The 23,959-nt window shown below is 40.3% G+C and overlaps 1 protein-coding gene and 1 non-coding gene across 2 annotated transcripts; both read right to left on the reverse strand.

Moving 5' to 3' along the window:
• Positions 1–992: 992 nt before the first annotated feature.
• Positions 993–7,913, reverse strand: LOC131976512 (uncharacterized). Its single transcript, XM_059339579.1, has 5 exons — positions 7,802–7,913; positions 7,320–7,427; positions 4,780–4,917; positions 3,863–4,477; positions 993–2,431 (listed from the first exon to the last, which is right to left on the reverse strand). The coding sequence occupies exons 1-5, from the start codon at positions 7,845–7,847 to the stop codon at positions 1,512–1,514; spliced, it is 1,827 nt and encodes a 608-aa protein (XP_059195562.1). The 5' UTR covers positions 7,848–7,913; the 3' UTR covers positions 993–1,511.
• A 3,453-nt stretch (positions 7,914–11,366) lies between these two features.
• Positions 11,367–11,439, reverse strand: trnav-cac (transfer RNA valine (anticodon CAC)). The gene has a single exon. It is a non-coding gene; the product is annotated as a tRNA-Val (tRNA).
• Between the last annotated feature and the right edge of the window lie 12,520 nt (positions 11,440–23,959).

The raw sequence follows: 23,959 nt of genomic DNA on the forward strand, positions 1-23,959 counted from the left end.
GACACCTTCCTCTCTTTTTTTTTCAGAGGCCCTGCGGATATCTGGACAACTTCCTGCCACTGTGTGCAGAAGAATAGGAGGGTGATGACCGAAAGTGCATGTTTATGCGTGCATATTTGTAGCTCTTACAGGGTCTCAACTTGAAGAAAAAAACCACACACACACAGTATGGGGTGTGTGAGCTGTTAAGAGCCGTTATTTAAATGTGTAAAAGCTGCAGGGTGTGAGGGGACGGCATGGTTTGAATTTGACCTTTACAAAGAGACCGTTTTGTCAAGCTGTGGAGACACTGAGTGCTCTGCCTCTTAAAGGACTATTAATGGGTATACTTGCTCTTATTTAATCCACAAAAGAAAACAGAACATTTCAGGCTTGTGAGTGGAATAAATGAGAAGCAATAACTTTTAGGGTTGTCAAAAGTATCGACACTCCAAAAAGTATCGATACTAAAATGTTGTATCCGGATACGATACTCATTTTCAAAAGTGTCGATACCTAGCCAAAGAATGAACACTTAAGTTAGGTTATTGTTATTTTTTATCAGTCTTGCCTTATATTGTGCACAGCATACAACCTCAAAATATTGTTCTAATTGTTATTGTTTATGGTATATATATGTCTATTTATTTTTTGCACTAAGTCAGACCTGAAGCTTGTTATCATAGTTGCAGTTTCTTTTTGCGCAACTGTTTTTTTGTATAAATATTTAACCTGTGGTTCTGTTCATTTTTACATGTTGCATTTTTCTTGTTAATAAAAATATTTCTGTTAAATTTTGGGGTCTTTGTTTTTATCTTTGTGGTATCAAAAATGGTATCGAGTATCGAATATTTTCGTAAAGAAATTTTTCGTATTGTGACAACCCTAATAACTTAATAAACAATAGATTAACAGATGTAGTATGTAGCAGTATGTTTTAGTATTTAGTATTCACACACATTATGACACATTCTTGTTATACTCTTGAACTAATAATGATGGCAGACAAATAATCTGATCTCATAAGAATTTACATTTTAAAAATCAAACATTCTTTGTTACAATAACAAAACTAGAGAACTGTCTGAGAGTGCAGACCTGCACCAAGACCATGCCATATCTGCATTGCTGACAAATTGAAAAATAACTTTTTATCAGTCTCGCGATTCGAATCCACTCCAAAAATAAATGTTTTTTTTCTTGGACTGTGCTACACCTTTCCACCAAGTTTCACGTAATTCCGGCTAGTATTTTTTCCGTAATCCTGCTGACAAACAGACAAACATCGTGAACATAACTTCTTTGAAGGAGACAGTAAAAATGGTGCATAAATAATTATCCTTCAGTGAAACAACTATTCAGCTGCATAAGGACATGATTACTTGAGATGGTGTGAGCCTGGAAGAAGAAGCACAGGATTTAATAAAATGTGAGATCATGAAGTCATTAGCAAAAGTCTTGGAATTTAACTTTCCACAGCGTATATATGATCACCATGAAGTAGCAGAGATACACAGAGCATTTGTCCTTCTCTACTGGTGACCTGTTTTCTCTGGTTGTGACACTGGAGCTCCTCTTTCCAAGCAGTATTCCTCCCAAAGCTCATTGAACAAATTCCCTGTCGCACCGAAAGAACACCCTTGATCCCTTTTGGGGTCACACAATCCCAAGTCCCTTTTCTTAAACACAGCACAGAAAACCTGCCGAGAGAGCGGCGTGGTCTTCCTCTCCAGGCAGTGGTTATAGTAGTGCCTGTACACCTCGGACATGTTTGAGAAGACCGGCTCCAGATAGAGCTTGGAGACGGACGTCCCGCAACAGTATGAGGGAACTTTGGGTAAACTCTCGAGGAACTCGTTGAGGACGACATGCTCCGAAGCTTTACGGGACTTCCTCTGCGTTTGCTTCTTGGTGGTTTCCTCTGAACTGTCCTGCTGGGATGCATTCTGTGCCCAGTTCAGCACCGACCACTCTCCAATCCCCAAAGTGGAGAGAAACATCTTTTTGCACACTTGTTTTCTGTCACCGTCAGCGATCAAATGATACCGCATGGAGACCGACCTCCTCGACTGAGTCCACGGCGCTCGGGTTCGTTCCACCGGGTCGCAGTCAACTAATCCGCAAACATAGGTCTTTCTCTGAGTCCAGTTCATGCACTGCCAGAAACTAGTGAACAGCTTGTTCCTCGTTTCTTCGCTGAAGTCGGCACAGAAGCGATTGGAAGCCCTTTTGCAAGCGCTGGATGTGCATCTGGATCCCATCGTCCTCTGACCTTTAGTTATCACCGTGCCGTCTTTCTTCCGCTTGCTAATGTACGGTTTTCCCTCCATCCTGAGTTGCTTCTGTCGGTTTTGCTTCCATGTTAGCGGCTTGGCAACTCTGGATTTTTTTCTGCCTGAGCCCTCTGGTTCGGGTGGGCTGTCTTTGTCTTTGTCAGTGTCAGTCACTTGTTCTGGAAAAACAGAGAAATGTCATTCACATGTATAATAATAATAATAATAATAATAACAATAATAATAATAAATTCAATTTTTATAGCGCTTTTAAAGGTACTCAAAGTCACTTAACATAACATAAATTAGACGCACACAAACACAAAATGCAGAAGAAAACAGAACTAAACAGAGATGAGAGATAAGAGTTCAGGTCTTGTAAGCTATTTTGAAAAGGTGGTTTTGAGTTGATTTTTGAAGGCGTGGAGGGAGTCGGAATTGCGGATGTGAGTAGGGAGGAGTTCCAGAGGGTTGGGGCAGCAGTGAAGAAGACTCTGTCCCCCATGGTGCGGTGCTTGGTCCTGTATGAGGTATATGTGATGCACTTTAGTTTTAGGGCAAAAACTATGGAAAGTACTGCGATTAACTAACATTATTTAACTAGTGCACAGTGTCAAACTGCTCTTTTCTTTCCTCAGTTTTAAGCAGCTACAATGAACTTTTCTTTTGTGTTGAGTTTGGCAGCACCCATGGCCAAAAACAAATGTTTCCATGAACTGCCTTTAAAAAAACACTATTTTTTTTTACTGCAGCAGGATCTGACAGTCTGCTCTACTCAGTCCTGGTTCTGGTTCTTTCTGCGGCTCCCTTCCCCTTAGTGGGCCCAACAGAACTATGCAGAAAAGCTCTCACCTCATCGAAATTAGTACGATGTTTTCTTCTGAATAGGCCCAATTCACGGCAATGTCTCTTCAAAGTCCAGACACTTATGATAATATGGTGATTCTTGGCTAAAACCACGAGTATTTCCTTATTGCTAAATCAAATTACAGAGTATAATTTGATAAAGTCATTCCCTGCAGACATAGTACATGGCATGTGGCAGCTTCTGTGCTGATGTAGTTCATGGAAAAACAAAATACTAGTACTATACTATACTACTTTTTTTTTTTTTACTTTTCTTTCTCATAAATCTGCTACTTTTTTCCTCGTAGATTTGCCGCTTTTTTCTCAAAATATTACCCCCTTCCCCAGGTCCGTATTTTTATTTATTTTTTTCATACTTGGCCTTATACGCTGTCGTAAATGGTACCATGGCATACATTAAGAATGGTTATATAGAAAAGACCAATATTCTTGCTGATGGCTCTTTTTCATTTGTAGCTCATAAAGATTAAATGTCAGTGTTTAATGACAGGTTAAAAGTTCCTTTTAGTTGCTTGAATCTGTCTTATAACTGAGTCTATAAAATGTATTTTTGAAACACAGGTATGTGTTGAAATGGTTTGCTCTGTACAACCAGCAGCCATAAAGCTAAAGGCAAGTAATTAACAATGACATATACCTGAGAAAATGCATACATTTGTCATATTTGAGCAGCTGGAAGCAACAAACATTTCCCACCCTCCAGCTATCTTTAGTAAACTGCTGAAAAAGAGCAAAGAACTCACCCTGGGTAAGTTCTGCAGCATTATTGACTGCAGAAGAAGTAATGTTCTGTTGTGGGCACTGAGGGACAGCCTGCCTCTTTTCTAATTTGTTTTCATTTGATTCATTGTGTGTTGTTGCACCTTTCTGAGTCCAGTTGAGCACAGACCACTCTCCGATCCCTAGAGTGGACAAGAACATGTTCTTACAAACTTGTTTCCTTTTGCCGTCCACCATTAGGTGATAACGGAGTGAAACTGATCTTCTCGATTGTGACCCCACCGCCCGAGATCTTTCCACGGGGTCGCGGTCCACCTGCTCTGCTACATACAGTTTCCTCTGAGCCCAGTTCATGTGCTGCCAGAAGTCATCAAACACTTTCCTTCTGGCCTCCTCGTCAATGTCATTACAAAGCCGGTTTGATGCCTTTTTGCATGCATTCGACGTGCACCTCGGTCCGATTGCTCTCGGCTGTTTTGTCACAACCTCGCCGTCTTTTTTCCGCTTGCTCACGTAGGCTTTGCCCTCCATCCTCAGCAGTTTCTGCTTGTTCTGTTTCCACTTTGATGGATCTCCGATTTTGGCTTTTTTCCTGCCAGCCCCAGCCTTTTCCGTATTAGGGTTTCCATTTTTGGCAGCTGTATTGAGAAGCACAGAAAAATCAAAGAAAATTAGGTTATTTATTGAACGCAGTGTTCTGAATACATAAGCTGAGTTGGAAATTACATTTATCAAACAAAAAATTATTCATTGATATTCCTGCAAACCCCCGATCCCAGAGGAGTTGTGAAGAATACAAATAAAAAACAGAAAGCAGTGATTTGCAAATCCTTTCAACCTCCAGTTAACTGAATACAGAAAAAAGACGAGCCATATTTAATATCTAATCCAGCATTCTTCTACGTCTGCAGACTGGAGACCCCTTTCTAAAATAACTTACTGGTGTCAACACCCAGAGGACCCACACTCTGCAGAGGGAAGTGGCTGTGTGGCTCTGCTATCATTAACGACCTCTTTCTGGACGCTCCATCTTTATGCATGTCAGATTTCCTGCTTGCATCAGTGATGTGCAGATGATCTGGATGAAACAGCACAAACATACATTATTGTCAGTGGTGGAATATAAGCACTGCAAGTACTAGGGCTGCACAATTAATTGAATTTTAATCGTGATCACGATTTTGGCCGCCACGATTAAATTAACCTGATCGTCGGCGATATTTCCATTTTAAAATGCGACTCTCCTGCATATCTAATCAAGCACTTTCTACACCAGTAGTCCACCAACCACCATAGTTAAGTTTTCATGTAGCTGCCTAAATAATTAACGAGCAAGCACACCTTGCAGCGGTACCTTCAAGTCACTCCGTGGACTGTAGCATAAAGGGTGTTTCCACTACCGAGCAATATCCGGAATGATGCGGGTCTCACTCGCTGAAATGCCCCTAATTTGAATATGAGCCATCCTTAGCGGTCTTTTGACGGGACTTTTTTCGTCCCTGTTGAAGAGCAGGGTCTTTTTTCCCCCCTGAAAAAACCCTGGTTACCTACTGGATAGAACGCTAAGCGGGATGTGACGTAGTACTCGACGGCACAACAACACATGCCATTTGTAAAAGCTGGCGAAGCCGTGTTGCTTACTTAGCGACTTTGTTGCTATATTTAGCGACTTTGCCCCCTTTACCCCCTTAGCGACTATTTTTCAAAAAAAGCGACTGGTGACAAATCCAGCGACTTTTTCTGGTGTTATTGGAGACTCGTTCTTACTCTATGCGAGTCCTCCTGCAGCAGTCTTTCCCAGCTGCAGAGCTGGAGGGGATGTTAACCCCTTAGCGCCCAGTCTGCAAATTGCTAATAGGCTAACAGTTAGCTCTGTAGCTGTACAGTGTGTATGTGCTGCTGCTGCAGGAGGTGTTCACTTTTTCTCAGTTTGTTTACAACAAGCACCGGACACTCTGTACACACACTAAAAACTGTTCCTATTGTTTGTTTAAAAGTAGTGAAAATACATCATAAATAATAATAATAAAAATACAGATGTTTTCCCTATCACGATGAATAATCGTGATTAATAATCATGATTACAATATTGATCAAAATAATTGTGATTATCATTTTTGACATAATCGTGCAGCGCTAGCAAGTACATTTACTCAAGTTTACTTGCATGCAGTTCTGAGGCACTTGAGTATTTCCATTTTAAGCTCCTTTATACTTCTACTCCTCTAAGGCTCAGAAGTGAATATTGCACTTTTTAGTCCCTCTGTAGTTATTTGATACCTTTAATTACTTTGCAGATTTAGATTTACTAAAATAAAATACAAAACAAAACAATAAATTATGCTGTATTCTAATTGATCAGGCTACTTAGTAGGGTTGCTATGGTGTGAGATTTTCACAGAACAGAAATAATAATCTCAGAGAATGTCACTGTATTATCATTAGTATTGTTATTATTTAGGGTTATTATTAAGTTTTATGTTGCTGTATGGGGCTGAACAAACACTTTATTATTATACTCAAAAATTAGGATAATTTTTTAATAAAATAAAATGTTTAGTATGTGTAAAAAGTCTCCCTAAATATGAAAGCTCTCGTCACCTCCCGTTTTAAGAAAGCAGAAGTAAAAAAAAAGGAGCATGACTTTTAAAAAGGCAATCTGTTGTTAGAAAATAAATTAATCAGTTATTACTACATGTGTGTGTCGAGCAAGTAGTTCAGTATGACAGACAGTTGAGGAGGAGAAGAGATAAACTTGTGCAGACTTTTTTTTACAAGACCGTATATAAGCCAATGTTAAAGGTTATAAAACCCTTTTTTTAAGTAAAAGAGGTGAATACTGAAATCCTGAATTTGTCCATGGGGATAGTAAAGTATCTATCTATCTATCTATCTATCTATCTATCTATCTATCTATCTATCTTGACATGGAGGTGGTGCCAAGTATCTAGGTGTATACCTGGATAATAAGTTGGAATGGTCCCTAAACACTGACGCTCTCTACAAAAAGGGGCAGAGCCGCCTCTTTTTCTTCTTGAAGCTCAGATCTCTGGACATGTGTAGTGCGATGCTGCAGATGTTTTATCAGTCTGTGGTGGTAGTGTGTTGAGACTGGTCTAAAGAGCTGGTTCTGTGGTTGGAGCCAGGTTGGACACACTGGAGGAGGTGGTGGAGAGATGACCTGTCAACATGTTCCATCCTGAAATACCCAGATCATCTGCTACACAAAACCTTTAGGGACCAAAAAAACAGCAGTGGACGGCTCCTCTCTGTCCGTTGCAGGACGGAGAGATACAAAAGATCCTTCTCTCCTACAGCCATCAGGCTGTCTCATTCTAGCAGAGATTCTACCAAACTAACTAAATTTCCCCTCGGGGATAAATAAAGTAATTTTGGTTTGATCTATCTATCTATCTATCTATCTATCTATCTATCTATCTATCTATCTATCTTTCTATCTATCTAGAGACTTATACACACCTGGAGGGATGTGGTGCAGCCCAAAAGTCTCAGTGACTGTTGGTCTGTGGACAGGGGGGTCATTGGTGGCTTTGGGATGGAGACCTATATCCTCCATTGCTGCAATGGCTAAAACACAAGAAACAGGTTGTTGGGAGAATATTTTGCATCAACAAAAAACAATAGCATGCTTTTTTAAAACAATGCACACTTAGTGATTAGCATCCAGCTTGTCCATAAATCCCCTTAAAACCACATCTGTGTGTGTATTTTCCTGGTAGACAACACAGCCATGTGTCTGAATCCAGATGTTTTTGTGGCTTACGTAGAAGTGGGCGTTGCAGGCCTGACATTCATCGAAAAGGTAAGTGGAAACGGCTGTAATGGTGCTCACAGAAGAAATTTAGCGAATTGCATGTGTAGCCAATTCTATCAACTCTTCTCGGAGGCTAAACTACGACAAACAATCGTTTTAAAGGACACGTAATTTCGGTTTTGCTTACATAGTGTTATACATTTGAAAACGTCCCGTAGACCCGTCGGTTCCATCCAGATCAGATCACAAGTTTCTCCTCTGCCGGCTGCTTACTCCTCCATGGTCCTGACAGCGAAACACCACCTCTGTCAAACCGCTCGGTTTGCTCACGTTTTATTTTGCTAAATCTCCAAACTGGCGGATCTGATGAGCTTCTCTCTGGCAGCTGCCATGTCCGAGCATGCGCACTGGCTTTCAAGGTAGAAACTGGGAAGTTTATTCCCTCCTTCATAAATACAGTTTTTCTCAGTGGTTTTGGTGCATTTCTCACATCACTATTAACATTTGCACAACAGTTAGTTCAACCTCCACAACATTTAGTCATTTGTGGTCATCATAGTAGCAGTTTCCCATTCCTTACCACACATTACAAATACTTTTGGACAGTCATCAAGTGCTTTCATACAACTCTGCTGCTTTATAACATTATCATTTGCTTATGTCATGTCAATCAAAATTAACTATACTTGTGAAAGCTGAATAGTAATTCCACATAAAACTAATAATCCTCATTGCTTGAGTCATTACATACAAAAATGTTGAACTAGTTGTCAAAATCTGTCGAGCAATTGTTATACATTTTTTTAAATTTTAATTTTTTACTGAGAAAGTCTCCAGAATTGAACCTCAGCTTTCACTGATGAGAAGTGATATGTGAAGCATTAGTTGAACCAATGATAAGCCATTTCTCTACAATCACTCAGAGCTGAATCCATAAACCCATAAACACTTTACAACATATATGAACCATCAGGACATAGTGTGGACCATTTCTACAACACTGTGACGCTGGACTGTCACAGCTCTACCCAAAGGGACGTCATGTTTGTTGTAAATAAGGTGTTTTTTTCCTTTTGCACAATGCTGTAAACAAATTAGAATTGAAAAGATCATATGCAACAAAAATGTGAAACATACATATTCAGTGTGGTGTACTCAGTTACCTCACTAAATACAGTAATGTGTAACTTTACTCTAGTTTTCAAATGGTTGTGTAAATAGTATAAAGTGCTGTCTGGAGCATATCTGCACTGGAAAACATTTCCGGAGTAAACTGTCATAATGAAAACATGACAGAGACATTTGACTATCTTGTTCATAAACATGGTGTCAGGACTTTTCATCTTGATGTCACTGACACTTTCATTGACATGAATACTTGCTTTTGAGGAATGAACTATCCATTCTGAATGGCTGCTGGCATTACAATCGACAAAGTATTTTTTAAAAAGGATCCAGATCCTTTACTCAAGTAAAAGTATCAATATATTAATCTAAATGTACTCCATTAAAAGTAACATTCCTGTATTCCTACTTAGACTAAGCAAAAAAAGTATTATTAGCGAAATACAAGCAAAGTGGTTGAAGTAAAAGTACCTGTATATAAAAAAGAAAAGATAAGATAAGATATTCCTTTATTAGTCCCACAACAGAGAAATATTCAGTGTTACAGCAGCATAAGTGTAAAGCAAAAATAGAAGCATCAATAAAATAACATTAAAAAGTAAAAACGCAATGTAAACCATAACAAATATAAAAAGTTAAAACAAGGAGAAATATTAAAAAATATTAACAATTTAAACAAGAGGGAATAGAAAAATAGCAACAGTGTATACAATATAGACAGAAAATGAATTACTTACTACTTACATATTAATTTATCTGTATTAATAACAGTGAGGCCATTTAAAATGTAAATAATTAGGCTTTTATCCCAATGAATCTGTCAAAAAATGTATAGTGTGTTTTTTAAATATACACGAAAGGAAAAATATTCAAAAAGTGATTTACGGGGACTGTCAAACAAGCTGCTTAAAAAAGTCTGAACATATATAGCTTGCTCATCCCATCCTCCCAACATGAAAGCAGGGGAAGGAAGGAAGCTACAGGGAGCTCAAAGTTTCTTTTGGAGGTTTCATTCCCTCAGTTTTCATTACAGGCAGGAACACAAGAACAAAATAACCAACAGGACTGTCCTGGGGCCACACAACCTCAGGGGCAGCAGAAGTCTCAGGTTCACTTTAGGTCATTTAAATTCATTGACTCAGAGGTAATTAATGTTATAATTTATACCTGTGCTTTTTCGACTGTGATTTATGCAAACACATAAATAAATCGAAAAAATAAAATTAAAATAAAATTACATTTTATTTATTTATATAACCCAATATCACATAACAAAAAAATTCCCCCACAGGAGAAATTAAAATAATAATACATTTAAATAAAAATAAAATTCCTGAGATGGATGGGTATTTACTAAAATTGTTCTAATTCTGATCGTATCTATAATTCACTCTGCTGGACCAGCTGGAAATTAATAATGTTGTTCTACACTGGAAGGTGGCTCTGTGGAGTGAAAAACCTGCAGTCAGAGAGAGACACAATAATTCTGTACCCATTGTAATAACCAGAGGTGGGGGAAATAATTAATACAGCATAGTATTGCGATATTTAGTGTGGCCAAATATTGATTCATGGCCTCCAAGTTAAGATTTTAGCATTCTGACGGCCGGCGTTATTTTCGCTGTGTGGCCTTGCTTTTAGGAATATACTGGAGATACTGGTATCATATGAAACTAGAAGATCTAAGGAATCTATAGGCACCATGTACATCAGGATATCTTGTCAAAATAACGCTGCAAAGTTGAGCTTTTTTTTATGTTTCATTCAAAAACATGGAGAGCAGTGAAGCTTGTTGTTTTTGAAAGTTTGATAAAATGCTGCAGTTGTTGTCGTCCATACATGTTTGATATTCGTTCAGTTCAGTTTGACTGAATACTTTGTTGGTCCGTCTATGGGTTTGACTCTCATTGTGGAGAAATAAAAAGACTGAAGTGAGTGAATTTTTTTGATTGAATTTAATTTTGTAGACACAAAATGCAGTTAAACAGTTAAATCACAATATATTGTATCGCAATACTCACCATATTGCAAAATGCTTAAAATCTCAATAATATCATACCTTGACTCAAGTATCAAAGCTGATATCTAGCCATTTTCCATGGTTTTCTTGATAATAACCAAAATCATTATCTAAAACCATGGAAAATGTCTAGATATCAGCTCTTAAATGAAACTCTAATGAGCTATTTTTGTTGTTATCATTATATTTGTCCAAACAAATGTACCTTCAGTTGTACCAGGCATTAAAATGAACAGGAAATTGAAGAAAAAGGGTGGTCTAATAATTTTTCCATAACTGTGTGCCTGTGAGACAGTCTCACACAGCACCAACACTGAAAAGCCATCCATTTAGGTTAGGTTAATGAATTACTTTATTAATCCCACAATTGGGAAATTCAAACTCTGCCTTTAACCCATTGCCTTTAATCCTTTTTTACAAACAAGTGAACACACCATACAAGGAGCAGTGGGTAGCTGCATTTCGGTGCACCGGGGAGCTGCCTGGGGGGGTTAGTTCTCAGTATAGGTCACTTCATTCCTTGACTGAATCCTGGTATTCGAACTGCCAACCCTCTGGTTACAAACCTGATTCCTTACCTCTAGGTCACGCATTGCCCAAAGTAATGAGTTTCCGCCCGGGGTCGAACCGGGGACCTTTCGCGTGTGAAGCGAATGTGATAACCACTACACTACAGAAACTGATTTAGCCATGCATGACGATCTGGTAGAGGTGGCCCTGTATGGTGTGCACCAAATCCTGAGAGAGTCCCAGCCTCTCTAAGCTCTCCTGTTCAGGGGCCACGTCCATGCTGCTACACATCTGTATGTACACATACACAAACATGTACATGCACACACACAGACACGCACTCAGACTCACACACAGCACATACTGATTGACAGTGTAGAGACATGGCAAGGCACCGAGGATCCAGAAGAGGAAAAAACAACCTGAGGGAGCATCCACACTGAGAGGTGCCAGAGCCCACAGCCACAGAGGACACTGTCACAGAGACCACCACGACCCGGGTAGAACGGGGCGAACTCCACACATGGTGCTGAGGCGCCTAGTCCCCCGGACCAAGGGAATCTCCAAGACCACATCCCCACGGGGCAGACCGAACACACACCCCAGTGCGGAGGCCCCCATGAGGGAACACTGGAGCTAATAACTAAAAGACTAAAAGACAACAGGGCAGGATAAAAACTAAAAGACAACAGGGCAGGATGAAAACTAAAAGACTAAAAGGCAACAGGGCAGGATAAAAACTAAAAGACTTAAGGACAACAGGGCAGGATAAAAACTAAAAGACTAAAAGACAACAGGGCAGGATAAAAACTATAAGACTAAAAGACAACAGGGCAGGATAAGAGCTAAAAGACTACTTGCACCAGTCAGAGACTAATTGCACCAATGTGTAGTGATGGGCCAGTGAAGCCTCATAAACCATTGTCATTATTTTTTGAGCCCACTAGATGGCGCTCTCTGTTCAATAAAGAGCTGAAAACACACTCAGCTACCATTGCTTAAGCCTTTTTCTTAAAACCAATAGCTCCATCTAGTGGGCTCAGAAAATAATGAAAATGGTAAATGAGGCTTCACTGGCACATCACTACCAATGCGCAAATCATAGAGATACAGGAGGTCTTTCATACCAACTGCTATAGAGATAGATAGAAAGACCCTTATAGCAGTTGGTATAAAAGACCTCCTGTATCTCTTTGATTTGCATTAGTCTGCAATTAGGTGCAGCTACTGATCACCTTCGGCGTGGAATAGGTGTGTGTGTGTGTGTGTGTGTGCAGCAGGTCCTGCACCATGTGACCTGGTGGGAGAGACCTCTCTTTCAGGTCTCTGCACTGCAATTCAAAGAGAGCACCAGGTCACATAGTGCAGCACCTGCTGGACACACACACACACACACACACCACATCACATCCCCTGGTAGTCACAAAGCTCCATAATATAAATGGGGGAAAAAAAAGAATTTCATGCATCGGCCTACAATTGGAAAATGGTTGAATAAAAAAATGTCAAATATGGCTACCAAATGCTAAAATAATTTTAAATGTACATTTACATTTAAATGAATTTAAATGAAGGTGTCCAGATGATGCAAATAAGTTGTTAACTCACTAAACACACAAACCCTGTAAGACCCCCACACCTCACTTAAGAACACCAACCCTATTTCTTCTCTGACGATGTTACAACTTTTTTCATTGAGCGAATGTTACTTCGGCAAATGCGGGCGAACCTGAGCACCAGGCGAAAACCCCACGTCACTTAATACCACTAACCCTATTTCTTCTCTGCAGATGTTGCCTCCATAGGTTTTTTTTTTTATATTATTTTAGTGAATAAGTTATTTCTTCACCAAAAGCGGGGAAACCTTAGCACCAGGAGAAAACCCCACCTCACTTGACAACACTGCAGATGTCACAACTTTTTTTCATGTTAGTGAATCAGTTGTTCTTTCACTAAATGCGGACGAACCTGAGCACCAGGCGAAAACCCCACGTCAAAAACATGCCACATTTCACTTACACGTCAGCAACCCTCTCCCTATGTCCACAGCAGAAGACTCTGCCCACAGCAGAAAAAAACCTGACAATGATGTTGGGCTTTCTGGATCCGCCCATCAGGTGATCTCGGACACAGCAGGCAATGAACTGATCAATGGCTGGATCTTCTGTATCTAAGGAGACCAGAACATTTTCTGCATTGCCCCACTTCTTACATAGGTCCTTCAACATGGTCTTTTCAAGGTTCTGTAAAGTCTTTGTGGTGGCTTCAAAGTCTAAACCCTCGATTTCGGCCAATGTCCTTACTAGCAGACGCTCGATTATGTCCTCTGTGTCTGCGAAATGCCATATTATGTTAATTTTCTTGAAAATCTGTGAAATCAGCCTCTCCATGAAAATCCTAATGCACACAATGTTTCTTTCTTCCCGTCTTCTTCTCCTTTCTTCTTCCCGTTCCTGTTCTTGTTCATCCTGCGCCTCCTCAGAAACAAGTTCAGGTGTTGCAAGACTCATGATGACTCTAACGGGTGAGCATGTAGGGCCGTGAACTATCAGGGTTTCAGATACCCTGTCACTGTGGATGTCCACCTGTGTGTTCATCCACCAGCCCATTAGCCCCAGGAAGTTCCAGACTTTGTTCCTGATGTAAGCGTACATGTGAGTACGTGCCTCAGGAACGTCCACTGTTCTGCAAACTTGCCTTCTTCTCTCTGGTTGCTCGTCTCTCATCTCCATCTCCAAGTCCATGGGATCCTCAAGGTCTAACATGCCACTGCTGATGTGTTTGTAGAGGGTGTCGCTGAGTTCCTGTATAAATGTCAGGTCTTTGCCACTGGAAACATTCTTCAGCCTCCGTAACACCTCACTTCCACTCAGTGGTTTGTCAGAATCCACTTTTAGTATCAAAGACTCAACACTTTCGACAAGTGACTCCACTGCATTCTTGTCTTCAAAAAGGTAGTCCTTGCTAAATTTGGCCTTCAAGTGATCGACTATGCGATATATCGACACTTTGGCAAACCGCTTTGCAAAAAAGGCCTTCACTTTTCTCCTTACTCCTTTCTTGGACTCTGTTCTGCTTTTCTCCTCCAACTCAGGACTGGAACCAGCAGCAGTTACCTCCTCTAAGTTTTTCAGCTCTTCAGAAATTAACTGAGTGATTTCTCCTGAAACACTTCCAATCTCCTTGGAGTGTTCAGCCTGCAGCAGATCATACTGGTCCGACACTTCATCAAGAAGAGGGTCAAGGATCTCATACACCTCCTTCTTGATTATTCCGTGGAACGTCTCCATCACAGCTGATGTTGATGGTTTCTCCTCGGCGAACTCCTCCAAGTCTGATGAGTCATACTCACTGACTGAGTCATACTGACTCTTGATTGGAAGCGATATGCAGGAGGGCTCATCACTTTCTGTGAACTCGGTCACAGCTGTCTTCTCGGAGGCGCTTAGACTTTTTCTCTCCTTGCGCTTACGTGGTAGCGCCGAGCCGAAGGTTTTCATCTTACCTGTTAATGTCTTCAACATTTTACAGCCGTGATTCACAATCAAATTCAGTCTGCGAGGTGGGATTATGTACTGAATTTCTGCTGACTCTGCATTGCGCATATAGGTGGTGGGGGCAGAGTTTACGCTTCCTTCAACCTCTTTAACCACGGAGCTTGTGAAGCGTTTTGAGCTGATGCTGTCGACTTGGTCCTTAATGCTAAGAACCTCCAAAAACGTCTGAGAAAGTGTCTGGCTCATACTCGACTTGACAGACTCCTCAATTGTCAACACACCACTGCGTCTAATGGCTTTCAACACCGCTTGTGACATGGCTGTTATTAATTCGACAAGCAACTCTGCCAACATGATTTTAGTCACATCGTCAGGAGCGCCGAATTTTAACTTCCCCCACTGCTCTAATGTCATCCTTTCAAAAAAGGATTCAATCAGAGGGCGGACTGTTGCCACTGTAACTCCACACATTTCCTCTGTCTGCGATGTACCTTGTAGAGCCATAGCAAAGTGTTTGATTATGACTTGTGTCTTGAGAAGTCCTTGGTAAGTTTTCACAGATCTGGGAGTTAAGCTTGCAGAACTTTTGTGAGACTCTAGTTTGGCCTGGAAGGAAAGAAATTAATCAGATATCTGAAGGGATTCCAGATAATTTATAAACTTGTGAGCTGGAAATATGACATCATTCTGAGATCGCGGCATTCCATGACATCATAGGAGGATCAAAGCATTAGAGTTCATTCTATAACATCATGACATCACACATGACATCACACATCAGAGTTCAAGGAATTGTTTACGTAATACTGAACTTATCACCATGGCAACCAGCCAGCATGAGAGAGAGAGGTCATGATGGCCCAGGCCTTCAGAATAAAAGCCCCACAAAGTAGATATCTTCACAGTTTACTAGAATAAAAGCATGAGAGGTCACTGCAGCTCAACAGGAAACCCAGGACAAGGCTGCTTTTCAAAACAAAAGCCCCACAAATTAGATAATAAAGTAATGGGATATTTTAGTCTTTATATAATGTAATCTCACTTTTTTACTAAATCACTATCTAGATAATAATTTCCCTATCAAATAAACGTATAATTTCTATTATTTTTATGTTTAAAGCAGACTGTAGTAAGTGCAATTACTGCTCGGTTTTGTGTTGGATTTTTTGTTTTTTATATCTTTATTTCTTTAAAAAACCAAACAAGATTTGTCACAAGATAAAACAGACATCAAGGGGTTCATTTTTTGTTATAACTCAATTTTGACCCAAAATGTAGTTACTGCAGTTAGGCTTTGTAGGGCAGAATATACAGTGCTTACATTTATTAGACCACCTGTCATTAAAACAAGAAAACATAAATATTTTAGAACTATTTCAAAAGCTTGTTTCAAACTAAAATGATATTATTATTTATTTGGCAAAAACAAACTGAATTCACCTTTTTATAGCCAGATTTGAGCCGGCTCACTGAGTTTCCATGAGAAGTCAGAAATTAATTAAGCAGAACATTGAACCACTAAAACATTTTTTCTGTTAAGGAATGCAATAAAATAACTATAATTTGACTTCTCCTGACTGCACTTTTATCAACACACCAAGAGCCACTGGTCGTGGGGGAGGTATAGTTACTGTTTTGAAGAACTGCATTTACCACAGAGTGTTATCAGACTGGACTTTCTCATCTTTTGAGCTAGGTTGCTTCGAGCTACGACAGAGTGATCCAGTGATGTGTGCTGTCATTCACAGACCACCGAAGCACAACAAGGATTTTATTAAAGACTTTTCAGATTTTGTGGCTTTTATTCTGACACGTTATGACAGGATTTTAATTGTTGGAGATTTTAATGTGCATGTGTGTTGTCCGTCTAAATCCATGGCCAGAGAGTTTTTGGAGCTGATTGAAGCTTTTCATTTGACACAGCATGTCTCTGGCCCAACACAAGTGCAGGGGCACACTTTGGACCTTCTGTTAGCTCATGGTTTTACTGTTGACAATGTAGTTGTGGGTGATGCAGTATTCTCCGATCACAGTTCTTGTTTGACATCACATGTTTGATTTTAGTTTAAATATCGAGAGGAAGTTGCCTGTCGTGCGCCATGGCCGTGTTATTGCATCTGACACTGCTGCTGCTTTTTCTCCTCTCTTTACGGAGAAGGATTCTTTAAACAGTGTTGCATTCGCAGACACGGAGCAGCTGATGAACTCTTTTATTTCTACCTGCTCTGAAGTTCTGGACAGTGTAGTCTAAACGACATTACGTGTGCAGCCAGCCATCTGGAGGTTTCTTGGCAGATACTTAAAAATAGCTGTGTCGTTAAAAACGCAAAAACAAAGTACTTTTCAGACTTGGTTTTAAATAATGTCAGTCATTAAAACCCTCCTCCTGTCCCTAGGACCCAGTCCCTCCTCGCTTCTTTAAGGAGGTCTGGAGCACTACTGCTTCTTCTGTCAGGGAGATCATCAACAGCAGCTTGGCTTCTGGATTTGTTCCCTCCTTTTGCAAAAAAGCTGTTGTTGAGCCCTTGATTAAAAAACCTGGTCTTGATCCGACACTTATGTCAAATTACCGGCCCATTTCCAAATTACCTTTTGTGGCTAAACTTGTAGAGAAGTGTGTTTTTGTGCAATTTCAGCCTTTTCTGGATGGTAATGGCACTTTAGACCCATTTCAGTCTGGGTATAAGGCATTTCACAGCACGTAGTCTGCACTTTTGAAGGTTTTTAATGATCTCTTTTTAATGACTGATTCAGGTAGTTCGGCCATTTTAGTGCTTTTAGACCTGACAGCTTCCTTTAACACAGTCGACCACAAAATTCTTTTAGACCGCCTGAGGGACTGTGTGGGTGTCAGGGGGACCGCCTTGGAGTGGTTCAGGTCCTACCTGTCAGAGAGGTCTTTCTCTGTCAGGCTGGGGGACCCCACAATAAAGTGGGGTGGAGGACGAAGTGGAGGGATCTATCCTGGGACCTATCTTGTTTGCAGTATATCTCCTCCTCCTTGGAAAGATTTTTCATAGACATGGCATTTCCTATCATCTCTACACTGACGACTGCCAGATTTATATGCCAATGTCTAAGGACAGCCACTGCCCCCTGACACCCCTATTCGACTGTCTATGTGATGTCAAGGCTTGGTTAGCTCAAAATTTTTTAAAACTCAACGGGGAAAAACCGGAGGTTATGGTGTTTGGCAGTGCCCTCATCGACCTGGGACCCCTCACAGAGTGTGAGCGTCTTAAAGTCACCAGCCTTGGCATCACCATAGACAGCGATTTTAAATTTGATAAACAGATTAATAGCGTTTTAAAATCTTGTTTTATTCATCTTCGTCTTTTATCAAAAGTGAAACCGTTTTTATCTTTTAACCTCTTTGAACAGATCGTGCACACTTTTATTTCAAGTCGACTGGACTACTGCAATGCTCTGTACTCAGGTGTCAGCCACAAAGCCCTCTCTCGTCTGCAGTTAGTCCAGAACGCCGTGGCATGACTTTTAACAGGGGCCAAAAAGCGTGAACACATTACCCCGATCCTTGCATTTTTGCAATGGCTTCCTATATATTTTCGTATTGATTTTAAGATTTTATTGTTTGTTTTTAAAGCTTTGAATGGACTGGCCCCACAGTACATCAAGGATCTCATCCAAATCTATATTCCAGCGCGCGAATTGAGGTCCAAGGGCCAGCTCCAGCCCGTGGTGCCTAGAGCGAAACTTAAAACCAGGGGGGACAGGGCTTTCTCTGTGGTGGGCCCCAGACTTTGGAACGCCCTCCCCCTCCATGTCCCAACAGCCCCCACGGTGGAGTGCTTTAAGTCTCGTCTTAAGACCCATTTTTATTCCCTGGCTTTTTAACTTTGCGTGAGTTTTGTGGTCCTCTGTGTCTTTTATTTCTTTTACTACTTTTAACTACGTCTTTTATTTATTTTACTATGTTTATCTGTTTGATTGTATTGTTTCATTTATAGCATCATTTTAGATTGATACACTTATTATTTATTGCCGATTGGTATATGGAAATGTTTGTTTTATTGTTGATTCTATGTACAGCACTTTGGAGACATTTTTGTTGTTTAAATGTGCTATACAAATAAAGTGGATTGGATTGGATTGGATCTTAATCAAGATATGATAATGTGCTTTTTTGTAAAACAGGAAATTTGAAAATTCATACAATCAATAAAAATTATATTTCAGCATTAAAAATATTATTTCGGTTAAAAAGCTTCTACATACTGGTGTAATAACTATAACAGAAACATAAAAAAATGTATGTGTGTGTGTGTGTGCTTAACAACTTCGTTAGACCACGAGATTATGCCACAGCTGTCCTAATTAACAATATTAATAATAACTTAAACATATTTTTTATGTTTCTGTTATAGTTATTACACCAGTATGTAGAAGCTCTTTAACCGAAATAATATTTTTAATGCTGAAATATAATTTTTTTTTAATGTATGAATTTTCAAATTTACTGTTTTACAAAAAAGCACATTATCATTTCTTGATTAAGATGTCAAATTATAGTTATTTTCTTGCATTCCTGAAGAGAAAAAAAATGTTTTAGTGGTTGAATGTTCTGCTTAATTAATTTCTGACTTCTCAGGGAAGCCCAGTGAGCCGGCTCAAATCTGGCTATAAAAAGGTGAATTCAGTTTGTTTTTGCCAAATAAATAATAATAACATTTTAGTTTTAAATCAGCTTTTGAAATAGTTCTAAAATATTTATGTTTTATTGTTTTAATGACAGGTGGTCTAATAAATGTAAGCACTGTATATTCTGCCCTACAAAGCCTAACTGCAGTAACTACATTGTGGGTCAAAATTGAGTTATAACTAAAAATGAACCCCTTGATGTCTGTTTTATCTTGTGACAAAGTTTTAGATTTCAATATTGTTTCATTTTTTAAAGAAATGAAGATATAAACAACTTACTCACTTGCTACAGTCTGCTTTGATATACTAATTTAAACATAAAAATAATATAAATTATAATTTTATTTGATAGGGAAATTATTATCTGGATAGTGATTTAGTAAAAAAGTGAGATGAAATTATATTAAGACTAAAATATCCCATTACTTTATTATCTAATCTGCTTTTGTTTTGAAAAGTAGCCTTGTCCTGGGTTTCCTGTTGAGCTGCAGTGACCTCTCATGCTTTTATTCTAGTAAACTGTGACGATATCTACTTTATGTGGCTTTTATTTTGAAAAGAAGCCTTGCCCTGGGTTTCCTGTTAGGCTGCAATGACCTCTCAAGCTTTTATTCTAGTAAACTGTGAAGATATCTACTTTGTGGGGCTTTTATTCTGAAGGCCTGGGCCATCATGACCTCTCTCTCTCATGCTGGCTGGTTGCCATGGTGATAAGTTCAGTATTACGTAAACAATTCCTTGAACTCTGATGTGTGATGTCATGTGTGATGTCATGATGTTATAGAATGAACTCTAATGCTTTGATCCTCCTATGATGTCATGGAATGCAGCGATCTCAGAATGATGTCATATTTCCAGCTCACAAGTTTATAAATGATCTGGAATCCCTTCAGATATCTGATTAATTTCTTTCCTTCCAGGCCAAACTAGAGTCTCACAAAAGTTCTGCAAGCTTAACTCCCAGATCTGTGAAAACTTACCAAGGACTTCTCAAGACACAAGTCATAATCAAACACTTTGCTATGGCTCTACAAGGTACATCGCAGACAGAGGAAATGTGTGGAGTTACAGTGGCAACAGTCCGCCCTCTGATTGAATCCTTTTTTGAAAGGATGACATTAGAGCAGTGGGGGAAGTTAAAATTCGGCGCTCCTGACGATGTGACTAAAATCATGTTGGCAGAGTTGCTTGTCGAATTAATAACAGCCATGTCACAAGCGGTGTTGAAAGCCATTAGACGCAGTGGTGTGTTGACAATTGAGGAGTCTGTCAAGTCGAGTATGAGCCAGACACTTTCTCAGACGTTTTTGGAGGTTCTTAGCATTAAGGACCAAGTCGACAGCATCAGCTCAAAACGCTTCACAAGCTCCGTGGTTAAAGAGGTTGAAGGAAGCGTAAACTCTGCCCCCACCACCTATATGCGCAATGCAGAGTCAGCAGAAATTCAGTACATAATCCCACCTCGCAGACTGAATTTGATTGTGAATCACGGCTGTAAAATGTTGAAGACATTAACAGGTAAGATGAAAACCTTCGGCTCGGCGCTACCACGTAAGTGCAAGGAGAGAAAAAGTCTAAGCGCCTCCGAGAAGACAGCTGTGACCGAGTTCACAGAAAGTGATGAGCCCTCCTGCATATCGCTTCCAATCAAGAGTCAGTATGACTCAGTCAGTGAGTATGACTCATCAGACTTGGAGGAGTTCGCCGAGGAGAAACCATCAACATCAGCTGTGATGGAGACGTTCCACGGAATAATCAAGAAGGAGGTGTATGAGATCCTTGACCCTCTTCTTGATGAAGTGTCGGACCAGTATGATCTGCTGCAGGCTGAACACTCCAAGGAGATTGGAAGTGTTTCAGGAGAAATCACTCAGTTAATTTCTGAAGAGCTGAAAAACTTAGAGGAGGTAACTGCTGCTGGTTCCAGTCCTGAGTTGGAGGAGAAAAGCAGAACAGAGTCCAAGAAAGGAGTAAGGAGAAAAGTGAAGGCCTTTTTTGCAAAGCGGTTTGCCAAAGTGTCGATATATCGCATAGTCGATCACTTGAAGGCCAAATTTAGCAAGGACTACCTTTTTGAAGACAAGAATGCAGTGGAGTCACTTGTCGAAAGTGTTGAGTCTTTGATACTAAAAGTGGATTCTGACAAACCACTGAGTGGAAGTGAGGTGTTACGGAGGCTGAAGAATGTTTCCAGTGGCAAAGACCTGACATTTATACAGGAACTCAGCGACACCCTCTACAAACACATCAGCAGTGGCATGTTAGACCTTGAGGATCCCATGGACTTGGAGATGGAGATGAGAGACGAGCAACCAGAGAGAAGAAGGCAAGTTTGCAGAACAGTGGACGTTCCTGAGGCACGTACTCACATGTACGCTTACATCAGGAACAAAGTCTGGAACTTCCTGGGGCTAATGGGCTGGTGGATGAACACACAGGTGGACATCCACAGTGACAGGGTATCTGAAACCCTGATAGTTCACGGCCCTACATGCTCACCCGTTAGAGTCATCATGAGTCTTGCAACACCTGAACTTGTTTCTGAGGAGGCGCAGGATGAACAAGAACAGGAACGGGAAGAAGAAAGGAGAAGAAGACGGGAAGAAAGAAACATTGTGTGCATTAGGATTTTCATGGAGAGGCTGATTTCACAGATTTTCAAGAAAATTAACATAATATGGCATTTCGCAGACACAGAGGACATAATCGAGCGTCTGCTAGTAAGGACATTGGCCGAAATCGAGGGTTTAGACTTTGAAGCCACCACAAAGACTTTACAGAACCTTGAAAAGACCATGTTGAAGGACCTATGTAAGAAGTGGGGCAATGCAGAAAATGTTCTGGTCTCCTTAGATACAGAAGATCCAGCCATTGATCAGTTCATTGCCTGCTGTGTCCGAGATCACCTGATGGGCGGATCCAGAAAGCCCAACATCATTGTCAGGTTTTTTTCTGCTGTGGGCAGAGTCTTCTGCTGTGGACATAGGGAGAGGGTTGCTGACGTGTAAGTGAAATGTGGCATGTTTTTGACGTGGGGTTTTCGCCTGGTGCTCAGGTTCGTCCGCATTTAGTGAAAGAACAACTGATTCACTAACATGAAAAAAAGTTGTGACATCTGCAGTGTTGTCAAGTGAGGTGGGGTTTTCTCCTGGTGCTAAGGTTTCCCCGCTTTTGGTGAAGAAATAACTTATTCACTAAAATAATATAAAAAAAAAAACCTATGGAGGCAACATCTGCAGAGAAGAAATAGGGTTAGTGGTATTAAGTGACGTGGGGTTTTCGCCTGGTGCTCAGGTTCGCCCGCATTTGCCGAAGTAACATTCGCTCAATGAAAAAAGTTGTAACATCGTCAGAGAAGAAATAGGGTTGGTGTTCTTAAGTGAGGTGTGGGGGTCTTACAGGGTTTGTGTGTTTAGTGAGTTAACAACTTATTTGCATCATCTGGACACCTTCATTTAAATTCATTAAATGTAAATGTACATTTAAAATTATTTTAGCATTTGGTAGCCATATTTGACATTTTTTTATTCAACCATTTTCCAATTGTAGGCCGATGCATGAAATTCTTTTTTTTCCCCCATTTATATTATGGAGCTTTGTGACTACCAGGGGATGTGATGTGGTGTGTGTGTGTGTGTGTGTGTGTGTGTGTGTGTGTGTGTGTGTGTGTGTCCAGCAGGTGCTGCACTATGTGACCTGGTGCTCTCTTTGAATTGCAGTGCAGAGACCTGAAAGAGAGGTCTCTCCCACCAGGTCACATGGTGCAGGACCTGCTGCACACACACACACACACACACACCTATTCCACGCCGAAGGTGATCAGTAGCTGCACCTAATTGCAGACTAATGCAAATCAAAGAGATACAGGAGGTCTTTTATACCAACTGCTATAAGGGTCTTTCTATCTATCTCTATAGCAGTTGGTATGAAAGACCTCCTGTATCTCTATGATTTGCGCATTGGTAGTGATGTGCCAGTGAAGCCTCATTTACCATTTTCATTATTTTCTGAGCCCACTAGATGGAGCTATTGGTTTTAAGAAAAAGGCTTAAGCAATGGTAGCTGAGTGTGTTTTCAGCTCTTTATTGAACAGAGAGCGCCATCTAGTGGGCTCAAAAAATAATGACAATGGTTCATGAGGCTTCACTGGCGCATCACTACACATTGGTGCAATTAGTCTCTGACTGGTGCAAGTAATCTTTTAGCTCTTATCCTGCCCTGTTGTCTTTTAGTCTTATAGTTTTTATCCTGCCCTGTTGTCTTTTAGTTTTTATCCTGCCCTGTTGTCTTTTAGTCTTTTAGTTTTTATCCTGCCCTGTTGCCTTTTAGTCTTTTAGTTTTCATCCTGCCCTGTTGTCTTTTAGTTTTTATCCTGCCCTGTCGTCTTTTAGTCTTTTAGTTTTTAGGGTTAGGGTTAGGGTTAGCATGGACGTGGCCCCTGAACAGGAGAGCTTAGAGAGGCTGGGACTCTCTCAGGATTTGGTGCACACCATACAGGGCCACCTCTACCAGATCGTCATGCATGGCTAAATCA

This window comes from Centropristis striata, chromosome 8 (genome assembly GCF_030273125.1).
Source record: "Centropristis striata isolate RG_2023a ecotype Rhode Island chromosome 8, C.striata_1.0, whole genome shotgun sequence".
Lineage (NCBI taxonomy): Eukaryota > Metazoa > Chordata > Actinopteri > Perciformes > Serranidae > Centropristis > Centropristis striata.